General features: G+C 40.1%; 1 protein-coding gene across 6 annotated transcripts in view; it reads left to right on the top strand.

Annotated features, from left to right (window-relative positions):
- Positions 1-22,107, top strand: part of ATXN2 (ataxin 2) — a 93,806-nt gene extending 71,699 nt beyond the window's left edge. For 2 of the 6 annotated variants that reach the window (XM_053928759.1, XM_053928754.2), the window contains 9 exons: positions 419-571; positions 934-1,000; positions 7,899-8,083; positions 8,656-8,788; positions 12,709-12,762; positions 17,263-17,408; positions 18,060-18,287; positions 20,498-20,666; positions 21,492-22,107. In XM_053928759.1, coding sequence (XP_053784734.1) covers positions 419-571; positions 934-1,000; positions 7,899-8,083; positions 8,656-8,788; positions 12,709-12,762; positions 17,263-17,408; positions 18,060-18,287; positions 20,498-20,666; positions 21,492-21,520 — 1,164 coding nt within the window. In that variant the 3' untranslated portion in view covers positions 21,521-22,107. The remainder of the gene's footprint in view (positions 1-418; positions 572-933; positions 1,001-7,898; positions 8,084-8,655; positions 8,789-12,708; positions 12,763-17,262; positions 17,409-18,059; positions 18,288-20,497; positions 20,667-21,491) is intronic. The other 4 variants (XM_053928755.2, XM_053928758.1, XM_053928756.2 and 1 more) reach the window with 4 other exon arrangements.
- Positions 22,108-22,708: the final 601 nt, after the last annotated feature.

The raw sequence follows: 22,708 nt of genomic DNA, 5'->3' as shown, positions 1-22,708 counted from the left end.
GTCCTTGTGTTGTCATCAGTCACAGGCCGTCTGGGGCCAGTCTTTCGGCATTTTTGACTCAGACTCTGAAGAGTCTAGGTAGGCTGTCAGGTTTATAGACACACAGTTACTATCTATTCTACTGAATTTGTAAGGAAATCGATTATTTTTTAATTTTTTAAAACATTTTTACGAGTTTCTTAAAAGTCACCACTACTATTTTTAATAGTATTATTGATTATTGGCAAAATTTTACTTTAACTTTCTACCAAAGCGTTTTTCTCTTTTACTTGACACGTGTGAAGTTTATTTTCTATAACTTTTCATTCAAAGGGACAATTAAAAACAAACAAAACTTAGAAAGATTGGGAAAATTAGTTTTCAAGTTATGATAATAGTTAGCTTTTCACCTTAAGATAGTTGATTTTTGTTTCTGTAGCCAAAGCCTTCTACCACCCCAACTTCACCTCGTCCTCAAGCACAACCTAGCCCGTCTATGGTGGGCCATCAGCAGCCAACTCCAGTTTATACTCAACCTGTTTGTTTTGCACCAAATATGATGTATCCAGTCCCAGTGAGCCCAGGCGTGCAAGTAAGTCATAGAATTTGATGCTCTTTGCTCATCCTGGTTACTTGTATTTGACACTAGGCACTCTGTAGGTGTGCAGTGATTTGAGGCAGTGAAGGTATAACAGAAGTATTTGAAAAGGAAAGGCATGAGGTGGTGTTAGTGTAAGGACCTAAATCTGAGAATGTTTTCTGGTGAGAAAGATGGTTTAGATTTACTGTAGTTTGGGGTTTGTCCTTCTAGCTGTGGGGGTTTTGATTTTTTTAATGACTCAGAAAATCAGGAGTACCTCAGAGCTAGCTTTCTAGCAATATACAACTGAGAGAGTGGTAACATATGTTCTTATTGTCCTGAGACCCTAATCTATTTTTTTTAAATCCCTCAAGCCTTTATACCCTATACCTATGACGCCCATGCCAGTGAATCAAGCCAAGACATATAGAGCAGGTAAAGGTGAGAATAATCCTGCCTGTGTTTGCTTGTGGTCTGCATGCTGCATGAATAAGTAACTCAATTTATAATGAAGAAACACTTGTGGTTCAGCTTTGACTTTTGATTTCCAATATATTACATGAGGTATTCAGATGCATTTTGTATAAACAAAACGGGAGGAGAAATAGTTATCAGTTGTGATAGTTCAAGATCTTCAAAAAGAATAACTGACTTTTGAAGTTTTCAATGTTAAATTTGAAAAGAGGGTTTGCTAAATTAATTTACCAAGGTTCCTGACATTCTTATTTTACACTAATATATAATTTTCCTCCAAAGCCCAGAATTTCTTTTAAAGCAGAGGGTGGCTCACTTAAGAAACCATCAAAATTACACTAAAGGGGGTTTTCTCATCTTAAAAAAAAAAAAAACCATAAAACACCTACAATATCATTATCACACCTTAAAAGAATTAATAGTACAGGAGTTTTCTAATACAGTAATCCCCCCCATCCAGTTTGGCTTGTTGCGGTTTCAGTCAACCAGGGCCTAAAAATAAAAATGTAGAATTCCAGAAATAATCCATAAGTTGTAAATTGTGTACTGTTCTGAGTAGCATGATGAAATACTGCACTGTCGCATTCTGCTGTGCCTGGGACATGAATCATGTCTTTGTCCAGGGTGTCCATGTTGTGTATATTACACACCCACGCACCTCACTAGTCACTTAGTGGCCTCTTCTGGGTTATCAGATCGACTATCATGGTATCATAGTGCTTGTGTTCAAGTCAGTCTTATTTTACCTAATGCTCTGAGGTGCGAGAGTAGTGATGTCAATAATTTGGATATGCCAAAAGGAGCCATAAACTGCTTTCTTTTCTTTTTTTAAAAGTTTTTTAATATTTATTGATTTCAGAGAGAGGAAGCAGGGGGAGAGACATCGATTTGTTGTTCTACTTATTTATGCATTCATTGGTTGATTCTTGTATGTGCCCTGACTGGAGATTGAACCCGCAACCCTGGCATATTGGGACAATGCTGCAGCCACTGAGTTACTTGACCAGGGCTAAAGTGCTTTCTTTATGTGAAAAGGGTGAAAGTTCTCAACTTAATGAGGAAAGGAAAAAAGTCATATGCTGAGGTCGCTAAGATCTATAGTAGGAACAAATCTTCTAACTGTGAAATTGTGGAGAAGGAAAAAGAAATTGGTGCTAGTTTTGCTGTTGCACTACAAACTCCAAAAGTCATGGTCACAGTACATGATAAGTGTTTAGTGAAGGTGGAAAAGGCGTTAAATTTGTAATGGGAAGATGTGAACAGAAAATGTGTTCTGACCGACATGTTGCACCAGAAAGCACTAACTTTTTACAAAGACTTTATTTAGCAAGGGGACTACTATATTTCAGTGTGCATCTTCAAGAGTTACACTTTTTTTTTAAGTATATTTTATTGATTACGCTATTACAGTTGTCCCATTTTTTTTCTTTTTATTCCCCTCCACCCTGCACCCTCCTCGCACCAGCTCACCCCCCTTCATGTCCATGGGTCATACATATAAGTTCTTTGGCTACTCCATTTCCTATACTTCAGAATACTTAAACTTCCCCTGTCTATTTTGTATCTAACATTTATGTTTCTTATTCCCTGTACCTTTTCCCCCATTTTCCCACTACCCCCTCCCCACTGATAACCCTCCATGTGATCTCCATTTCTGTGATTCTGTTCCTATTCTAGTTGTTTGCTTAGTTTGTTTTTGTTTTTTTTAGGTTCAGTTGGTGATAGTTGTGAGTTTGTTATCATTTTACTATTTATAGTTGTGATCTTCTTTTTCTTAGATAAGTCCCTTTAACATTTCATATAATAAGGGCTTGGTGATGATGAACTCCTTTAACTTGACCTTATCTGGAAGGCACTTTATCTGTCATTCCATTCTAAATGATAGCTTTGCTGGAGAGAGTAATCTTGAATGTAGGTCCTTGCCTTTCATGACTTGGAATACTTCTTTCCAGTTGCTTCTTGCCTGCAACGTTTCTTTTGAGAAATCAGCTGATAGTCTTATGAGAACTCCTTTGTGGATAACTGTTTCCTTTTCTCTTGCTACTTTTTAGGATTCTCTCCTTATCTTTAATCTTGGGTAATATAATTGTGATGTGCCTTGGTGTGTGCTTCCTTGGGTCCAACTTCTTGGGACTCTCTGAGCTTCCTGGACTTCCTGGAAGTCTGTTTCCTTCACCAGATTGGGGGAGTTGTCCTTCATTATTTGTTCAAATAAGTTTTCAATTTCTTGCTCTTTTCCTTCTGGGACACCCATGATTCGGATGTTGGAACGTTTAAAGTTGTCCTGGAGGTTCCTAAGCCTTTGCTCATTTTTTTTTTGAATTCTTGTTTCTTCATTCTGTTCTGGTTGAATGTTTATTTCTTCCTTGAACTGCTCCAAATCGTTGATTTGAGTCCCAGTTTCCTTCCTTCACTGTTGGTTCCCTGTATATTTTTCTTTATTTCACTTTGCATAGCCTTCGCTTTTTCCTCTATTTTGTGACCATACTCAACCATTTCTGTGGGCATCCTGATTACCAGTGTTTAGAACTCTGCATCTGATAGGTTGGCTCTCTCTTCATCGCTTAGTTCTATTTTTGGGGCTTTGATCTGTTCTTTCTTTTGGGCTATAAATCTTTGTCTTGGAGGCACACCTGTTATGTAGTAGCCTTAGGTATTTGCCAGGGTGGGGCAACACACATTGCTGCTTTGTGGTGCTGTATGTGGGGGAGGGGTCCAAGAGGGAACAATGCTGCTTGCTCGGCTCTTGGCAGCTTTCCGTCATTTCCCCCACTTCCCACAAGCAAACTGGGACCTTCTGGTGCTGATTCCTGGGTGGATGGGTTTGTGTACATTCTAGGACCTTGTGGGTCTCTCCAACAAACTCTCCTGTGAGGCTGGGAGTTTCTCCTGCCACTGCATCCCCCACAGATTTTATAGCCAGAGGTTTTGGGGCTTTCTTTTCCCAAACTGGAACCCTGGGTTGCGTGGTCTGTCTCAGTCCCTAGTTGTTCCTCCCAGTTTATCTGCACACAAATGTGGGACTTCCCGATCCTCCAACTGCCGCCTTGCCGCATGGCCTCTCTGCCCCAGCTTCCCCTCTCCACCCTTCTCCTACCAGTCTGAATGAGTATTTCTTATTTAACTCCCTGGTTGTCGAACTTCCATACAGTTCGAATTTCTGGCAGTGCTGTTTGTTTTTTGTTTTTAAATTTGTTACTGTCCTTTTTGGTTGTGTGAGGAGACAAAGTGTATCTACCTATGCCTCCATCTTGGTTGGAAGGCTATACTTTTTCTTTTTAAAATCATAGCTAATGGCACCATTATTCACACCTGAAAATATCAGCAATTATTTCTTGCTCATCAAATATCCAAAGTACAAATTTACCTTACTGTCTTACACATTTTTTAAATAGTTGGCTTCTTGAACCATAATCCAAAGTCCATGCTGTTCATTTGATTGACAGTAGCTCTCTTAATAAGTCTTTCTTAATTTATAATTTTCCCTTGAGTGTTTCCCCTTAACATTTTATTTAAATCCAGCTTATTTTGCCTGTGTTCTTTTCCATCATCTCAATTTTGTGGTTTGCATCCTGTGATGTTTAAAGTGACCCTCTGTTTCTTTATCAACTGATATTAGATAAGATTGGGTTGTATTTTTTTAAAACTTAATCTGGTCTGTTTCATGGATAATGTGTATATTTTCTTTCCTTAGGAGTCATATAATGTCTTGTCATCTCTTTTTTGTGATAGTAGGAGTAACTTGACCAAACATTTCCTATCAGTTCTTTTGTGTTAGTTTTAACAGCCATTGACGACCATTGTCTAGGCCTAGAGCCATGATCTCGTTGAGTTGCACGTGATGACAACCTCTGTCATCCTTCCTCAATTATTAGCTGGAATATATCCATTAAGAAACTCTCATTTTGTTACCATGAAGTATAGTTTGTGCAAGAAAGACAGCTAAAATGTATATCATTTATCAGTAGTTCTCAAAATAATAAGTTGGTTTCTTATTATCCTCTAAAAAGGGTTGACCGTTGAGGGTGTTTTATTGTTCTGTCAGTAAGGCTTATGATTTTAACATTCAGTTTAGCATTTTTATTAGCATCACGTTAAATTTTTATAAATTAACCTAGGGGAGAAATGCTATCTTTATATTGTGTCTTCTTATCTAAGAACAAATCATGCTTTTCCCTTTGTTTAAATCTGCTTCCGTATCTTCAGTAACGTTTTTGAGTTTCTCGGAAAAGGTTGTGTGTTTCTTCAGTTTATGCTTTAAGTATTTTCTTGTTTTATTGGTAATGTAAACCGGGGTCATCTTTTCCATTGCATCTTCCAAGTAGTTATTTACAAAGTAAGTTCATGAAGTACTGTATATAAAGGTTATTGCTGTCTTTAGGTTAATTTTGTGTTCTGCCTCTGTACTCCATGGAATAACAAACAAAGTCAAGGACTTGCTTCTGAAATGCAGCCATGGATCGTATAAAGCATGTCTTCCCTGCATGGCGGTAGGGTCTTTGCACAGAACCACCTCTGTCTTCTTGGTACATAATGCAATGTTATCTTTTTTGCAACCTTTGAGAAAAATGGAATTGTGTTTGAAAATACGCCCAAGTCAGGGACTTGTCAAAGCAGAATTTCTTAGCCTTGGCACTGTTGACATTTTGAGACAGATATTCTTTGTCCAGTGGGACAAAGGGGGTATTCCCCGTGCACTGTAGGATATTTATTAGCATCACTGGCCTCTACCCATTAGATGCTAGTAGTAACCTCTCCTTCCCCCATTTGTGACAACCAGAATGTCTCCAGACATTGCCAAATGTCCTTTGAAAGGCAACATTACTCCCAGTTTAAAACCATTGACATAAGGAAACAGCTGAAGTATGGTTCATTTAAACTGTAATTTAAGTAAAGACTAAGGTAGATTCAATTTAGGGAAAAAACCACACCACCATAAAACCACGTATATCGCTGTGTGTGTGTGTGTGTGTGTATATGCTTATATGCACATGCGTAGAAGATGGACTAGAAGGCCACACACAGTGGTTGCTGTTGGAAGAGAATATTATGCAGATGTTGAAAGGGTAATCTTATATTATTGAACTTTCTATCTTTTTAAAAAATATTTATTTTTAGAGAGAGAAACATCGATCAGTTGCCCTCACACGCCCCCAACCAGGCATGTAACTCAAGCATGTGCCCTGACTGGCGATTGAGCTAGCAACCTTTTGGTTTGCAGGACAACGCCCACTCCACTGAGCCACACCAGCCAGGGCTGAACTTTTTAGCTTTTAATTTTGTATTCAAGCATTTTTTGGTAACACGAATTTTTAATTTTAGAAAGGATAGTAAGATTCTGTCTCGTGCAGCTCAGTGGATTCAGTGCTGGCCTGTGAACCAAACAAAGTATTGACAGTTCGATTCCAGTCAGGGCACATGCCTGGGTTGCAGTCCATTGCCAAGGTTCCCATTGGGGGTGTGCAAGAGGCAACCACACATTGATGTTTCTCTCCCTCTCTCCCTTCCCTTCTCTAAAAATATATTAAATAAGTAAAATCTAAAAACAAAAAGGATAGTAAACTTGACTAGCATTTAGAGTTTGTTTTAATATGTGAGAGTTATAATGTGTATCATGAGAAATGATAGTAAGTTAAACTCATTGAACTTATTTTTTTTCTTTTTTAAGAGTGAGTTTATTTACTTTTTAGAGAGATGAGATACTTTAGTGTGAGGAGATACACTGATTGGTTGCCTCAATCCACTGAGCCACACCAGTCAGGGCGGCTTTGGGGTATCTTTGCTAAAAGGAGATGCTTTTTGATGTGAGGAGTCTCAAGATTAAATTTGGAAAAATATTTACTGTATTTGTTTCTTCTGTTAACAAGCTTGCTTTTCTAATAAAACAGTATCTAACGGGCTTTCCTAACTTTCAACAGCAGTTATTACATTTTTAACAAAAACTTTCAAATACTTAAAATAACCAAATTCTATCTCTAAACTAGCAGCTACTTAATGTAGTTCTGATGATTTTATGAACATACTAAGTTGTTATACTTTTTTTATGCCTCATTCGCGATGTAAGCAGTGGTTTATGATTCCTTCCCTCAAGTGGCTTATTTAGTATCACACCATGAACTCAGCATGTACAACAGTCGGTGCTGTAATAGGCGTGTGAGGAAGGGTGCGCAGAGCTTGCAGCTGGCTGTTTCTAGCTGTTTGCGGGGAAACTGGGAAGAACATTTCAGAGAAAATGACATTTGAGCAAAAATCTCAATTGCAGCTTTAACAGGGGGAAGACCAGAGCAGATATCTGTGTGGACAAAAAGTAATTTTTTAAAAGAGCTATTTGGACACTGCTACATGATAGCATGTGATTCTGTGTTTGAGAAAGAGCAAGACATGATTGGAGAGTTGAGTGGTGGGAAATTAAGGATGATGGAGTTAAGGTTAATGTTGGCTCCATTTTGGCTTTTTTGTTGTACGTTTGTTTTTCTTTGAATAAATTCAATGCCTTTCTTTAGCAAGTGGCATGATTTGGTGTTGTAAAACAGGAATTATCTGAGAAGTAGTCTGAAGGAAACATTTCATAGGTTGATCCATTTTGGCAGTCGTCATAAAGGGGGTCTAAGGAAGTTGCTTTCAAGCTGGCTCCTGAAGAAAGAGAATTATCAAAGCTAGGAGTGGGGAATCCATGTTTGGGGCTCAGGGATAGCATGTGTATGGGAAAACAACCCAGAGTGGCTGAGGTAGTAGCAGGGGTCGTATAACATAGGATTGGAGAGGCAAGCAGGAGGATCAAATCCTGTAGCGCCTCATAGACCATGTTCATGCGTTCATACCACAGAAAGGCTGTTTTTTTATACAAAGTTGTCTTTTTCTGCAGTACCAAATATGCCCCAACAGCGGCAAGACCAGCATCATCAGAGCACCATGATGCACCCAGCCTCAGCGGCCGGCCCTCCAATTGTAGCCACCCCACCAGCTTATTCCACACAGTACGTTGCCTATAGTCCTCAGCAGTTTCCAAATCAGCCTCTTGTTCAGCACGTGCCACATTATCAGTCTCAGGTAAGAATGATAGGACCTAACTCATCATTTTTGTTCCATTTACATAACTTTTGATTTTTTTTAAAGATTTGTATTTATTTATTTTTAGAGAGAAGGGAAGGGAGGGAGAAAGAGGGGGAGAGAAACTGCAGTATGAGAAACACTGATTCGTTGCTTCCCATAAGCCCCCCGACCCAACCGGGAACCCAACCTGCAACCCATGCATGTGACCTGACCGGGAATCCAACCAGTGACCTTTCACTTTGTGGGACAATGCCCAACCAATAGAGCCACGCTGGTCCGGGCTAAATAACTTTTAATTTGAACTTTTAATAGGATGTTTTTCTTTATATCTGTGCTTTTTTAATTCTGTGGTTGATAGCTAAGGATTGGGAAGGAGCTTTTTAATGTATATTAGAAGGTTGTTGATTATTTTAAGTATTTCAAAAGAAATAGCCAAGACAAGTTTTAGATTTTTCAGAGCTGTTTGTGGAAATCTGGACACTGTGGGGTTAAGACATCTGACTAAAATGTGCTTGAGTGAGTCTGTTTGATATTTGAATGTTTTTTCTTTATTTTTTCTTTGAATACAGCATCCTCATGTCTATAGTCCTGTAATACAGGGTAATGCTAGAATGATGGCACCAGCAGCACACGCCCAGCCTGGTTTAGTATCTTCTTCAGCAGCTCAGTACGGGGCTCATGAGCAGACACATGCGATGTATGGTAGGAAGCACTTTCTTTGTCTTTTTTAGTGTGTGACTGACCATTCTTAATTTGTTTTAAAGCTCTGAAAAGATACTCTTTTTAAGAATAACTTGGCCGCCTATGACATTGAGGGTAAAGAAATGAAAGAAAAGATGGACCCATTTCTGTCTCTTACCTGCTTTTTTTAAGTCTTGGCTAATAACTACTGTGCTAAAAGTCCCGTTCGAATGTCTCTCCTTTAAGTAAGTGTAATGATGGGGGTAATAGAAAGCATCTTTTGTGGAGAAAGGTGTCTTTCGCCTCTTCTCGCCAGCATTACCGTTTGGTACCCCTGTGCGAGGCGTGCGGGAAAGTTGCACCACGACGAAAGCACTCTCCGGCGTTTTCCACCTCTTGCCCTGGGGCTTACTGGTATTACATAGTTCTATTGCTGTTTTTATAATGTTACTGTTTCCGCATCGTGCTGTATTTTAAGTGGTCAAAATTATGTAATATTAGATCTGCTTTAGACATTTACACTTTAAGTATAAACAGTGGTAAGATGAAAATGACTAGTATTGTGTATAAAACTAAATGCATATAAGAATAATTAATAATAAGCAAAAATTACATCTTAATATTATAGCCATAGAACTTTGTATAGGTCAATTTAGCAGCTGTCTGAAGTTCTAAAATAATGTGGTTTTCAATGTTGAGAATTTAAAACAAGAATTCCATTTATATCTTGTGTAATTCATGGATTTTCCCATATTTATGTTTTTAAAATGCACCTTTAGTACTAGTTTTATTAAGATGTAGGTTTTGTTTTGAACTTTTCAGAGAACTCCTGTACTGTCATTTAGGGTTTGGCATTTCAGTTTTTTCAGAGTGGGAGGAGAGAGATTTGAAAAGAATAACCACTGTGAGAATGAAGTCACAGTTACATGTAACTACATGGACATTTCATTTTTTTAAACCTGTTTAAACTTTTTGAATGGGAGTGTAAAGGTTTTTAAACTTTAGATAACAGTTTCTAACATTAATAGGTGAGCAGGAATGGGACTCAGGCAACAACACTTGCCCTTCCGGTCACCCATCAACCAGCACGCCCACTTCTTCCTGGAGGCAGGCTCCTGCCCCATAGGCCCACTGACTTTACAGAATGCTTAGTCCTGGTTTTCATTTTCCACATTATTACTTCAGACTTTCTATTGTGGATTATGCCCTTTAGATAAAAATGATGTAATTACTACATTTCTTTCAAGAATATAGTCCAGTCCTGGCTGGGGTGGCTCAGTGGATTAAGTGCCTGTCTGTGAATCAAAACGTCACAGGTTCAATTCCCAGTTAGGGCACATGCCTGGGTTGCAGGCCAGGCCCCCAGTTGGGGGTGTGCAAGAGGCAACCAATGGATGTACCTCCTGCACATTGATGTTGCTCTCCCTCTCTTTCCCCCTCCCATCCCATCTCTCTAAAATAAGTAAAATCTTTTAAAAAAAGAAGAAGAATATAGTCCTGACCAGGAACTTCGTTGGTTACAGCATTATCCCGATACCCCAAGGTTGTATGTAGTTTGATCCCCAGTCAGGGCACATACAAGAATCAACGAGTGAATACATAAATAAGTGGAACAAGAAATCTCTCTCTCTCCCTAAAAATCAATAAATTTTTTTAAAAAAAGAATATGCTGACAGACTGATTTGACTTACAATTTTGGTTATGATCTCCTGTCATTGGCTTGTCCTTAGTTGTCTTCACCAGGACTAAGTATGTATGAAAAAGCACCATTGATTCCTCACACTGGCTTTTATACAGTTTGTATACATTTCAACAATTTTTTAGTTTGCTAAAGGCTTAGGTGAAAAGTTCATTATGAGTGTTTTATATTTCTGGTGAATACATCATGATATAACAAGTGGAAAAACAATTATGTATTTCCATTTTCTGGCATACTCCTCTTGGAATAAGATCTGAACCTTGTGAGCTAAAATTTCCGTGGCTTTTAGGGAATAGCTCTTGTGCACCCATGGTTTCGAGATTTTGTGGTGATACTGTGATGTTGAGCAGCGTCTTTTTCCTCAATGCCAACATCTGGCTTTGTCTTTTGGATGGATGTTCATTGGTTTGAAACAGCCTCATCGGTTTGAAACAGTCTGTACAATAAATACTGTTATTTGAGGCACTAGTGGTTTTTATAACTACTTTCCCAGAACATTTTCATTTGAAAAGCACTTGACCTTGGACCCTGAAGTCCATTCAAGTATGGGTAAATAGGAAATGTTGCAAACAAGTGAAACACTGGACTTAGTTTACTAGACTTCAGAGCCAGTTCTTTAATGCCAGGAGAAAGTTACTCAACTAGACATGAACTACTCTCCTGCAGTTTACACAGGTTGTATTTAATTGATGTCTTTTGATGAGGGCTGGCTAGAGCAAGGCTGTGGATTTAGTGTGATTTTTGCTGATTACTTGAGGTTCATTTGGATACTTCATACCTTAAAAACAACACTAGGGAATTACTTTGTTCTTTGCTGTCTGTCATAAACCGTAATTTAATCTGCTAAAGTAAATTCACTAATTCTTCAGTAATTTATTTTAATTAGTTTAGATATTCTAAATCCTACTTATGCCAAATATAGACAGATATTTTAACAAATATAGACAAATTTTAAGTACATTATTTTAAACTAAGACAAAACTGTTGTGTAGAAATGCTAATGATATACTCATCTCCCTTGAACAATTTATATTTTTTATTCCAAAAGGAATGAAATATTTTGAGTATGGATTGTCTCTTTTTAAGTTACATCCTATCTGTAGATTTTTAAAGTTTTTTTTATGTAAACAAAGGAATATGCACCCAGATGTTGGTGACAGTTATGTCACCTTTTTGTCATTCATTAATTGATGGGGTCATAGTAAAGGCTTTGAGAATAGAAAGGACCACTAATGACTGCAAAATGAGAGACTGATACTGTTTTTACATTTTTGGTATATTTAATATAAATACGCTAAAAGATTACCAAAGAGTTTAATTATTAGGAGATACATACACACATTCTGATAGCTATTTTAGAAAGGACTTTGATCACAAACTTCTTTCCTTCGACCTTAATCTGATTTTCATCGTTGCCTCTGCACCCTCCCTCCGGAGAAGTCACTTTTTCCCCCCTTAGCATCTAGTTTTCTAATTCATTGGTTTCGTTTTATGGCAGTAGTGTTTCCCCTTTCAGAAATAGTAATAATGAAACTTTCTCTATATAAAGCCATCAGGAAGAGTTAGATCTAGAATCTTTTTTGATTTGTTTTTGGTAGTTAAATGCAAATAAATTAGAAAAGAAGTAGGCAAAAAGGTTTAAAATGGCACCTATTATCCCGCCACCCAACAGCGTCTGTTAACATTTTGGTGCGTACCCTTCCAAGTGTGTGTAAACACACGCATACACACACATACCTTACATAGTCATTTTAATAAAGATGGTATCACATCCATGTTTCATACTGCTTTTGTTACATTTCTGAATTTTTGGATCCACTACCAGATGCCTAATAAACATCCTATGGAATAATGACATATTAATAGTGATGTGCAAAATTGTTTGTCTTTTGAATTAAACTTGGTAAATATTATTTTATTTTGGTACATTTTTGATGTCAAGGTTTATCAGTGGAGTGCCGTGTTGCTCTGTTTATTAGATAATAATTTTATTCCTTTTGTTTAAGCAAGTCAGCCTGCAGAACTTGACACTCCAGTGCACAGAAGAAGTATCTCTTCGTTCGGCCCTATCTTGCTTAGTTTTTCGTAGCAGTGTTTAAAGCGCTTGTCATCTCTTGTGAAATAAGAATAATGAATTATGCATGGATACAAAAAGAAATTACTAAATATGTCAACCTTTCCAGAAAATTAGGAAAATGCAGACCTCAAAAGGCTAATTTACCTTTCTATTTCCCAAATTCAGCATGTCCCAAATTACCATACAACAAGGAGACAAGCCCTTCTTTCTACTTTGCCAGTGAGTTGGGTTTTTTATACTAATTTTAATTAAACAGTAAAACACTTTTTAAAGAATACATGTTAAGGGAGTAGACTTGTTGAGCAGTATTTTCCTGTGCCAGACAAAATTATTTTAAAATATATCTGTAAATAATTCAGAGTTTTAAAAAAGAAAATACAACCCAGCTTAAGAAAGCTGGAGTTTAAAAATTGAGTTGTTTCAGAAATTAATTTTTGCATACCAAGCAAACATGTGACTTTTGGAAATGCCTGATATTTTCCTTATGTGAGACACTTTTCCTAAATAGCTTTTTTTTTTTTTAACCAAGCCACAAACATAGTATAAAAAAAACTTTAAAAAGTTAGGGTTTTTTTAGTGTCCTGGTAAGAAGTTTATTCTTCCCAGGATTTTGAATTGAATAGGGTTGAAAAACTAAGGGAGAAACATTTCTGTCTTTTTAGTCTTTGCATGACTGAAGGTTTAAAATATTTGGGTTTAAGCAGGAAAGCATGACCTACCAGAGATTATCTTGGCAACACCAGCCCTCTCTCACCACCAGTGAAAAGGTAAATGATTGCTCCTAAAGGCGGAAAGTCTGGACAGAGCTTTCTTTTGGAAATGAACTTGTAAGGTGTGTTTTCTCTATTTGTAGGTCAGTTTTTAAATAAAGCTAGTCATGGACTTTTGGTATTTGAATAGGAACAGTACTAACTTACAGAAATTTGTTAAAAATTTATGCCAGTAATGTGTCACTTTATGTGAAATACTATATTCTCAAGGATATTAAGGATTAAAATTTTATTTTAGAGACTAAATTTTGAATTATTTTTGAATGACTCACTGTCTGAATCTACTAAATGCCAGATTTCAAAGCGCATTTAGAAAACATATTGACTTAAATTTTCATTAATTATGCCATGACTTGGTATCCAAAAATAAGTGTATCAATATTACTTATGTGGTGCTAGGAAATGTTAACAAATTTAATCCTTTAATAGATACTCTTTAAAAAGGAGTCTTGCTGTATATGAATACTATTAAAAGGAAACTATGTATGTGGTATAGTATGTAAAAGACAGTGTCAGTAATTCATTTTTTTATGTACTCAATTTGAGGTCTCAAATGTAGTTATCCTCACCATCTTACTGTCTCTGTTAGTTTGGGAGTTGTTTCCTGGTAAGTGAGCTGAAAGGTCGTTAATCATCACACCTAAACATTAACTGCCTTAGTGCAACTTCCCTTGAAAATGAGTATCAGCACTTGTTAAAAGAAACTAACAGTGGGGTTGCTGTTTGTCATTTAATTTGCTGCTTTGAACTCCCTTTTCTCCTTTCTAAGCCGTTTTGTCACGGTTTGGTCTAGTTGCCTTCTATTCCCCTTTTGAATAGTTTTCAACTGTCCTTCTCTTCATTTTTTCTAAATTTAACATCAAATTTAAAAGTTGGAAGATTTTGTTTCGCTTTGTTTTCTTTTTAAAGCTTTGCAGTGCTGGTGATCCCTCCTGACTTGTGCATCCAAGGTCAACATTAAAAAATCTATTTACAAATTAAAACACATAGCTTTATGGACTGAATTGACTTCAGTAAGATCATGGCTTAGGAAACTATTTTTGGAATGTGGTTAGGAGGATTTAAAAAATCCTGTATTTAGAGTTTTAAACATTTATTTCAAGGAACAGTTCTGGACAAGGTCTGGCCAATACCTCTTTGATTTGCTTGACCTAATCCAGGTTTCATGAAGGCAAATTAAGTTTTATAAACAGAAGTTTAACTGATGAATAGCTAAGTCAGACTTCTGAAGAAGATTCAATTTATCGTTAACCAGTCTGAAGTCTTTAGCTAAATGAGTGTATGTAATAAAAGTGGACAGATGATACACTTCTTGAAGATCAGAACTTAACTGCCCTCTGCTCTCCACTTCTCATTCCCTGAGTTTCTTATATTTTTTTCCTTGTTTACTCTGTATGGGTTCCTTCCTCTTAGCTCTTTTCTTTCCTTCCAACTCCCCCTGTTCCCAGCCTTTTAAGTTCCCTTCTGTCCCACCTTTTTTTTGTCTCATTCTTCTGGTCTTTCACGGAACCAAACTATATTTTGTTGTTACTAGCATGGACTTAATTAGCCAGCTATTCCATTTTTGTATTTGAGGAGGAAAAGTGGTTCCTGGACAATGTACTTGCTTTATTTCTCTTAAGCAAGAAGATGAACAAAGGAAAATATTTCTAATTAGCTACCTTGAATTTTATTTGCTGCTTAAGAACTGTATATTACATATGCTTAATTTTTCTTATAATACATTGTAGTTTACTGGTGTTTAGAGTAAAGAGAAGGATGGGGCTTTTTAAAAAATTGTTACTTATTTTCCTAATACTTTGGTTATAAGATCATTAAAAGTGAAATCTAAACTTATTAGTACAAAATTTTCTTGAACAAATAAACTTTTAAAAAATAGAAACCCTGAGATTCTCTACTCTATGAAACCTCATAAATAGACTGTGGGACTCGAGAATTGCTTTTGCCCAGATTTAGTATTGCTACAAATGAAACATTTAAGAAGCTTGGAGGTAGGGAATATTTTAATACTAATGGTTTGAAAATGAGGGAGCATGAATGACTCTAGACATCACTATCCAGTAGAACTTTCTGTGGCGATGGAATTGTGCTGTCTGACCATCTACTAGCTGTATGTGGTTGACTGTTTTAATTACTTAAATTTGAAAAATAAGTGGAAGATTTTTACAAGAATAAAGATTCAAGATTTATGTCAAATATTTCAGACTCAGTCGTTGCCGAGACAGTTTGGGGGATCTGAAAGTTGATGAGCGTGATGGCGGAGTGGCCTTGCAGTGAGCCCGTGGAGGGGAAGTCTCTGGCTGCTTCCATAGGCTCGTGGCACAGTGAGAGCGGCCCGCACATTGTTTTTCCCAGCTCCCAGAAAACGGTCATGGACTTAAAAACACCCAGAGAAATATAATACTGCATATCAACTATACTGAAAATGTTTAAATAAAAATAATTTTTTAAAGGGGAGAGAAACCACTCAGAGACTGTGTTGCCACAGTTGTCCTGTTAAAATGTCTCAGTGTTACCTCGCACAAGTTAGGGAGAGTTCGCAATGTACACAGGGGCTCCCTTTGTTTAATCTAATCTGGGCGTTAACACCCGCTGCGGCATTGGCAGTGGATGCACAGGTGATCCTAGCACTGACTCTTTGCCTTGTCCTTCCCTCTTTTAAAAGATATACCAGGCTGGGGAGATACCAGTCGGGCTACAGTATTGGTGGCCCTACAATGTCAGGCATTACAGAACTGCTGCTCTGTGTGCCTAACCCTCTGCGTAACAGCGACGCGGGACTCACCCCCACGCAGTTAGTTATTCTGATGATACTCGGCAGCCTTACGTTCCAGACTGCTGAAGTTCGGTGCCTGGTCCCGAAGCGGTGCTTGCTTGTCCCCATCAGCCCCCTCTATGTCTGTATATGTTTGGGCTAGTTTTTTAAGGACTTCAGCAGTGACTGGAGAGAAGGCTGAGAGTCATGGGCTGCTGGAACACCGACCTCAGCTCATTGCTCCATCATGGTTGGTCTGTATCAGTGTGCTGTTGATAGTCACTGGACGCAGTGAACCCCTTTTTTGATTCTGTGCTTTTGATTCTGAAATTGCTCTTTTGGGAAGACATGAATAAATGCATTAATACCTAATCTCCCTGTTTTATACCAAGGTATGGTCCATGCTGAGATTCACAAAGAATTGGCTTTGGGTTCTTATCTTTAATGAACATTGTTATATGAACTGGCTCCTCATGTTTCCTTTAAAGTTACTCTTACTGGTAAAATTCTTTCTAAAGGCTGAGATGCTTTTGGAGAGAGTTCACTTTTCTACATAGTTTATATAATTCCATCTACTAGATTTTATAAAGCAAGGTGAGAGATCCTGGAACAGGGAGAGCGCAGATGGCTTCTGCAATAAGCTGAGAAAAATTGTGGTCATTGACCCTGAAGATAAGACCTTGACCTTGCCACATACCTGGTCCAGTCCCTTATCCCCAGCCCCTATATAGTCTGTGCCCATGGGACACAGCGCCAGCTCCAGGGCAGTAGCATGGTGAGGTTAGCCAGATGATGGCCTTGAGCTAAAGTGTGTGTGTGTGTGTGTGTGTGTGTGTGAGAGAGAGAGAGAGAGAGAGAGAGAGAGAGAGATTGAGATTGAGATTGTTTGAAGTGTTTATGCCTGTGTTATCAGGAAAACCTAGTTATTGTGTTAAGAATAAATTTAAACTAATTAGATTTTAATGTAAAGTATACAGCTGTATTATGTGAATAAATGCTAGTCTAATGTTAAGGAATAACATTACTTATTTTTTTATGAAAATCGATGGTTTAAATGGAGTCAAATAAAGAGATTGGTAACAGCATAAGTTAGACCTTGAGCTTCAAGAAAACTCAGTAGATGAGGTGTAGAGGAGGAGCTGTTAAGATCATCACATGTCAATTGTACACACTGCGTTTTTTCTTCCACTTCAGTTTCCACTGGCTCCCTTGCTCAGCAGTATGCACACCCTAATGCTACCCTGCACCCACATACTCCACATCCTCAGCCTTCAGCCACCCCCACCGGACAGCAGCAAAGCCAACATGGTGGAAGTCACCCTGCACCCAGTCCTGTTCAGGTAAGGAGAAACTCAGAGGCCTTCAAGCATTGCTTCCTCTTCTCCTTGCTGAGAGTTCCCTTTGGTTGCCAGGCAGAGGCCAGGCACTACGTGATCAAAGCACCTGGCGCAGCCTCCGGGAGCCATCGCACCAACCCTGCAGGCTGTGCCCCCGGGGCTGGCTTTAAGTCACAGTAAGATACATATTAAGAATAAGATGATTGAGTTCTGGAAACATCAATATTGAAAAATCTAATTTAACATAGAATGAGAAATTTGCTTGGGACTTTTTTCTCATTCCTAATATTTATTTATATGATAAATATTTAGATTTAGATTCCTGTTAGCTTCTTAAATCATTAACCGAGGTAGTTAAGGGTCTCTGACATCTGTCAGCTCTCTGGGGCAGTAGTCATGCTTTATCTCTGCTTGGTTGAGGGCTTGTAACTGCCAGGCTGAGAATGGGGCTTGTACACCAGAAAGGAGGTCTCTGAGCGGGTCCCACCCTGCTCTGACCACCCTGTACATCCTCGGTGCTTGCCATTGCCCCTCGTCTTAGATGGGCTCAGGGGGAGCCTGTTTCCATGCGCAAAGCTCAGCTTTGTGTGTGTGACCCTTAGCTGCTTTTCATTAAAGAAGTGATTTTCTTAATTCTTTCCTGTCACTTTGCAGCACCATCAGCACCAGGCCGCACAGGCTCTCCATCTGGCCAGTCCACAGCAGCAGTCAGCCATTTACCACGCGGGGCTTGCACCGACCCCACCTTCCATGACACCTGCCTCCAATACGCAGTCGCCACAGAATAGTTTCCCAACAGCACAACAGACCGTCTTTACAATTCATCCTTCTCATGTTCAGCCGGCATACACCAACCCACCCCACATGGCCCACGTACCTCAGGTAAATCAGCTTTAGGCAACTTTCTGTAAAGACCAGACAGAATATGAAAGTTACCAGATAAGCAGCAAAGAGCCAGATGCTCTCTAAGCTAGGAAACCCTGTGTGTGATTTGCCTGTCTCCCTTTTCCCGCTCAAATACATGTGATCTGGCCCTACATGGATGTTCGTGTGGTTTTGTAATGGGATCAGTGAAGTTGCTGAATGGGCAGTCCTTTAACGTTTCCCAGCTGAGAGTGTACAAATATCTTTGACTTTGGAATGCAACCCAGTCCTCCTTTCCTTCCTGTGTCTGCTTTGCTGTGTTTAAATAGCTTCATTGATATATATATATGTGTATATATATGTATGTATGTATGTATGTACACATACATATATATAATCTCTCTCTCATACATGCACGCACACACACAGTGGCAGGGAGGGTGGACCTTAACTAGTTTTTAACTCTGACTACCCTGGGCCTATCAGCTTGCATGTTAGTCACATGAATTCCAGAGGAATCTCTCCTCTTGTTTTCTCTGGTTACCCGTACATCTGCTTGGACTACATGTTGTACTTCTTGAAAAGGCTTGGCCTTGTCCACTGGTGCGGTATAACTAGAAGCTGAAAGCACCCAGGTCTTCCTATTTTTCTTATTGAGCAGCCCTGGATGCACTTTGGAGCTCCTCCCCCAGTGTCAGCTTCTAAAGGGTGAAAGGTATGACGGCCGTCTCAGTGGTTGCTGTCTGCATCAGCTGCGGACGCAAGTCCAGTGCAATCCAGGGCCAAGTTGGATTGTCTTAATGAGTTGGAGCCGCACTGAAGTTGGGCTCTGACACTGTCTGTGAGGCCCGCCCCAGAAGCGTGAAGGGTGAATCTGCTGTATATTCGATGTCTCTCTTTGCTGCTTTCACAACAGCACGTAGGTGGGTCTAAGCTAGACTGCCGCACTGAACATGTCATGTGACACAGCGTGCCACTGAGGCTCTGGCATGGTTGGGGCTGGAGGTGCGACTCAGTTGGCGCTCTCAGGTGACCTTGTCATGCAGTTCCACAGCTCCGGGAAGTTGCTGTAGTGTGGCGCACTGCAGTGGACAGTTTGCTTTGGAAGGTGGGGAGGGGTGCTGGTTTGGTCAGGTGTGGGCCGGCACAGGTCGGCTGAGTCGGGAGCTTCATGAGAGCTGGGGTCCCGTAGATGTCAGCAGTGGCTGGTGGCTAAGTAGGCATGTGAATTTACCTGTAGGTTGGGGTTCCTAAAACCTCACTTTTTGTGTTCTTGTGCTGAAAGAGCAAAATGGATTAACACAGGGAAGCCCAGATATGCCGTGGGCCCATCTGAATATGTAAGATGATGAAAAACAGCATTTCCTTCAAGGCTTTACCGTGGTATGGAATTGTGCACGGTACGGGAGGCACGGAAGCGACTCTTCCTGGCCTTGCCATGTCCCTGCAAAACTGAGATCTGCCTATTTGAGTTGACAAAAACCTTCCCAACTTGACAGTGAGACCAGGTTGAACTCACTATCGCTTGGTACAGGGACGTTGGTCTGGCCTGGGTTCTGTCTTATTGCTCCTCCCTGTCTCTCCGGAGCCATTCACCATCCTCCTTCTCTTGCTGCTTCATCAGCATATCTTTTAGCAGAGTAGGGGGCTGAGTCTCTTCTCTCGTTGCCCTGACGCATTCCTAACTGAGGTGTGCTGGTGAGCAGGCAAGAAGTGGAGGGGTGGGCGTGGGGGGGCAAACCAGGAGAGTATCCATAGAACAGAATTTGATAGGCCCTTCCCATAAGGTAATGATCTGCTTTCTGTCCTGTGTAAAACTTCTTCAGTCCCCACATGGAAGCCAGGCTCTGAAGCATGATTGCATCTTGCCTCTTTAGTTGAACACGTGGCCCTTGGGTCGGGGGCCTGGTCTTGGCGAAGACCGTGCCCCACACATAGAATCCAGTGATCAGGAGCGTTGAAGGCTAGGACGTTGTAGCCCTGGTTTCACCCAGGCGCTCCGGGTGCTTGCTCCCTCGGCCTTGCAGGATAGATCTGCTAAAGGGCAAAGCATGTCTGTAGGTCAATTGATAGATACTCTACTAGGGAGTGTCTCCCAAGAAAAGAAAGGATCCCGAGGGCCACTGTTGCCCTTTCCTGAGAGCCCCAGCCCCGTGAAAGGAACACAGATGACATGTTGTTTAAGCTGGAGATGTTGCCTGTATGCGTAAAAGAGCTCTCTGTTTCAGGCTCATGTACAGTCAGGAATGGTTCCTTCTCATCCAACTGCCCATGCGCCAATGATGCTAATGACGACACAGCCACCCGGCGGTCCCCAGGCCGCCCTCGCTCAAAGTGCACTACAGCCCATTCCAGTCTCGACAACAGCGCATTTCCCCTATATGACGCACCCTTCAGGTGAGGCGTGTGTGTGCAGGGGCCGCCGGGCACCCCAAAGCATTCTGCTCGCACAGGTCGAATGGCAGGCAGGGCCAGCGCTTCAAACCCCGCTTTGGAGAACTAGCAAGACCCGTCAGTGTGCACAGTAGGGACTGACAATCAGTCAGTGTCAGGGCCTGAGGCTTCCGGAGCCGAGTCTGTGTGTGTTCTGATGGTACAGGGTTTGGCTTGAGGAGCAGCAGCAGCAGCAGCATTCTGTGGAGCTGGTGCATGCTTAGGGCTCAGTTGGCCTTCCTTGTTTATGATAGGTTGGACAGGGCAGCGTCTCCTTCCTGAGTCCCAAAGTCTGGCGTGGGGGGCGACCACCAGGACAGTTTGATTGTAGCTCTGGAGAAAACTACTGATGAGAAAGTGCTGTGTGTCGATTGGTTTTGAGAGTAGCGTTAGCTCCAGCTACGCCCTGACAGGGAGAGAAGGCCGCGATGGTGCTCTAATACTGATGGCTGCCATGGTGAGGTTTCAGTCTGACCTGTTCCTCTGAGAGCAGTACTGGTGCTTGGCTAACATTTGGGGGGGGGGTATGTTAAGGCCTGTTTTTCTGCCCCATGAGCAACAAGTCTTCTGGGAGTTTTATCTGAAGTGGTTTTATGTCTTACTGGTTTGTTTCCACCTACCCCCTCCCCCTCCCCATTTTGGTGCAGATGGGAGGCGGGGAAGTGAACTGAATTTTGAGTCTTGTTCAGCTAGCACAAGGATAGTTCACAGCCATGTGCTGCAGAGACACTAGGCTAATGTGCGGTGTTGCCAGTTTTCTGTTTAAATATTCACTTTTCTTTTTTACAGTACAAGCCCACCACCAACAGCAGTTGTAAGGCTGCCCTGGAGGAACCGAAAGGCCAAATTCCCTCCTCCCTTCTACTGCTTCTACCAACTGGAAGCACAGAAAACTAGAATTTCATTTATTTTGTTTTTTAAAAATATATGTTGATTTCTTGTAACATCCGATAGGAATGCTAACAGTTCACTTGCAGTGGAAGATACTTGGACCGAGTAGAGGCATTTAGGCACTTGTGGGCTGTTCCATACTTTCATACGCTGTTTCAGAGTCCTGCAAGTACCCAGCTCTGCTTGCTGAAACTGGAAGTTATTTATTTTTTAATGACTCTCAAAAGTCATGAACACATCAGCTAGCAAAAGTAACAAGAGTGATTCTTGCTGCGATTACTGCTAAAAAAAAAAAAAATCAAGACTTGGAACACCCTTTTACTAAACTTGATAAAGTTTCAGTAAATTCTTACCGTCAAACTGATGGATTATTATTTATAAATCAAGTTTGATGAAGTGATCACTGTCTGCAGTGGTTCAACTTTTAAGTTAAGGGAAAAACTTTTACTTTGTAGATAATATAAAATAAAAACTTTAAAAAAAATCAAAAAATAAAAAAAGTTTTAAAAACTGATATCCAGTTAGTGTGTGTTTGTATAAGCTGCTAGTTAATGTCAAGGCAGGAGGGCTGAGTGTGCTTTCTTAATACCCTGGAAGGGTAGTTGTCAAATGATTTTTCTTCTTCACCTTTAGTTCTGGTTCAAGGTCTCTCTAGAAAAAGAGAAGACTGAGATATTCTCTTTGGTGGATAGAGATCTGCTTCAGGAGGAGGAAGGCTGGCCAGAGGTGGGCAGCGCTGAAATCCACATCCTCAGCCTGACACTGATTCTGTAAGCTTCCTTTTTAGTATCTCCGGAACCCAGATGAATGTGTCCGTTAGTCAGTTGTCCTGATTCAGGCATCTGTGTGTTTTACCAGTAGGGGGCAGGAGATACTTTTTTAAAAAGCTGTGATAAAGATTTGCCTGAAACTAATAGAACATTGTACTGTCGATTGTAATTGAAAAATAAAAATTCATTTTAAAAAAACAGATGGAGCGGGGGAGAAAAGAGAAAACTTTGATAAGGAAACCCAGAGGGCAGAAAAGATGCAGTGATGTACAGAGCAGCTTGTGGCTATAGGCTCATAAGCATTTGTGAATGTCCCCAGCTTTTGGGAGGAGGACAAAGGGAAAA

This window comes from Desmodus rotundus, chromosome 7 (genome assembly GCF_022682495.2).
Source record: "Desmodus rotundus isolate HL8 chromosome 7, HLdesRot8A.1, whole genome shotgun sequence".
Classification (NCBI taxonomy): domain Eukaryota; kingdom Metazoa; phylum Chordata; class Mammalia; order Chiroptera; family Phyllostomidae; genus Desmodus; species Desmodus rotundus.
This window is presented reverse-complemented; position numbering and strand designations above follow the sequence as displayed.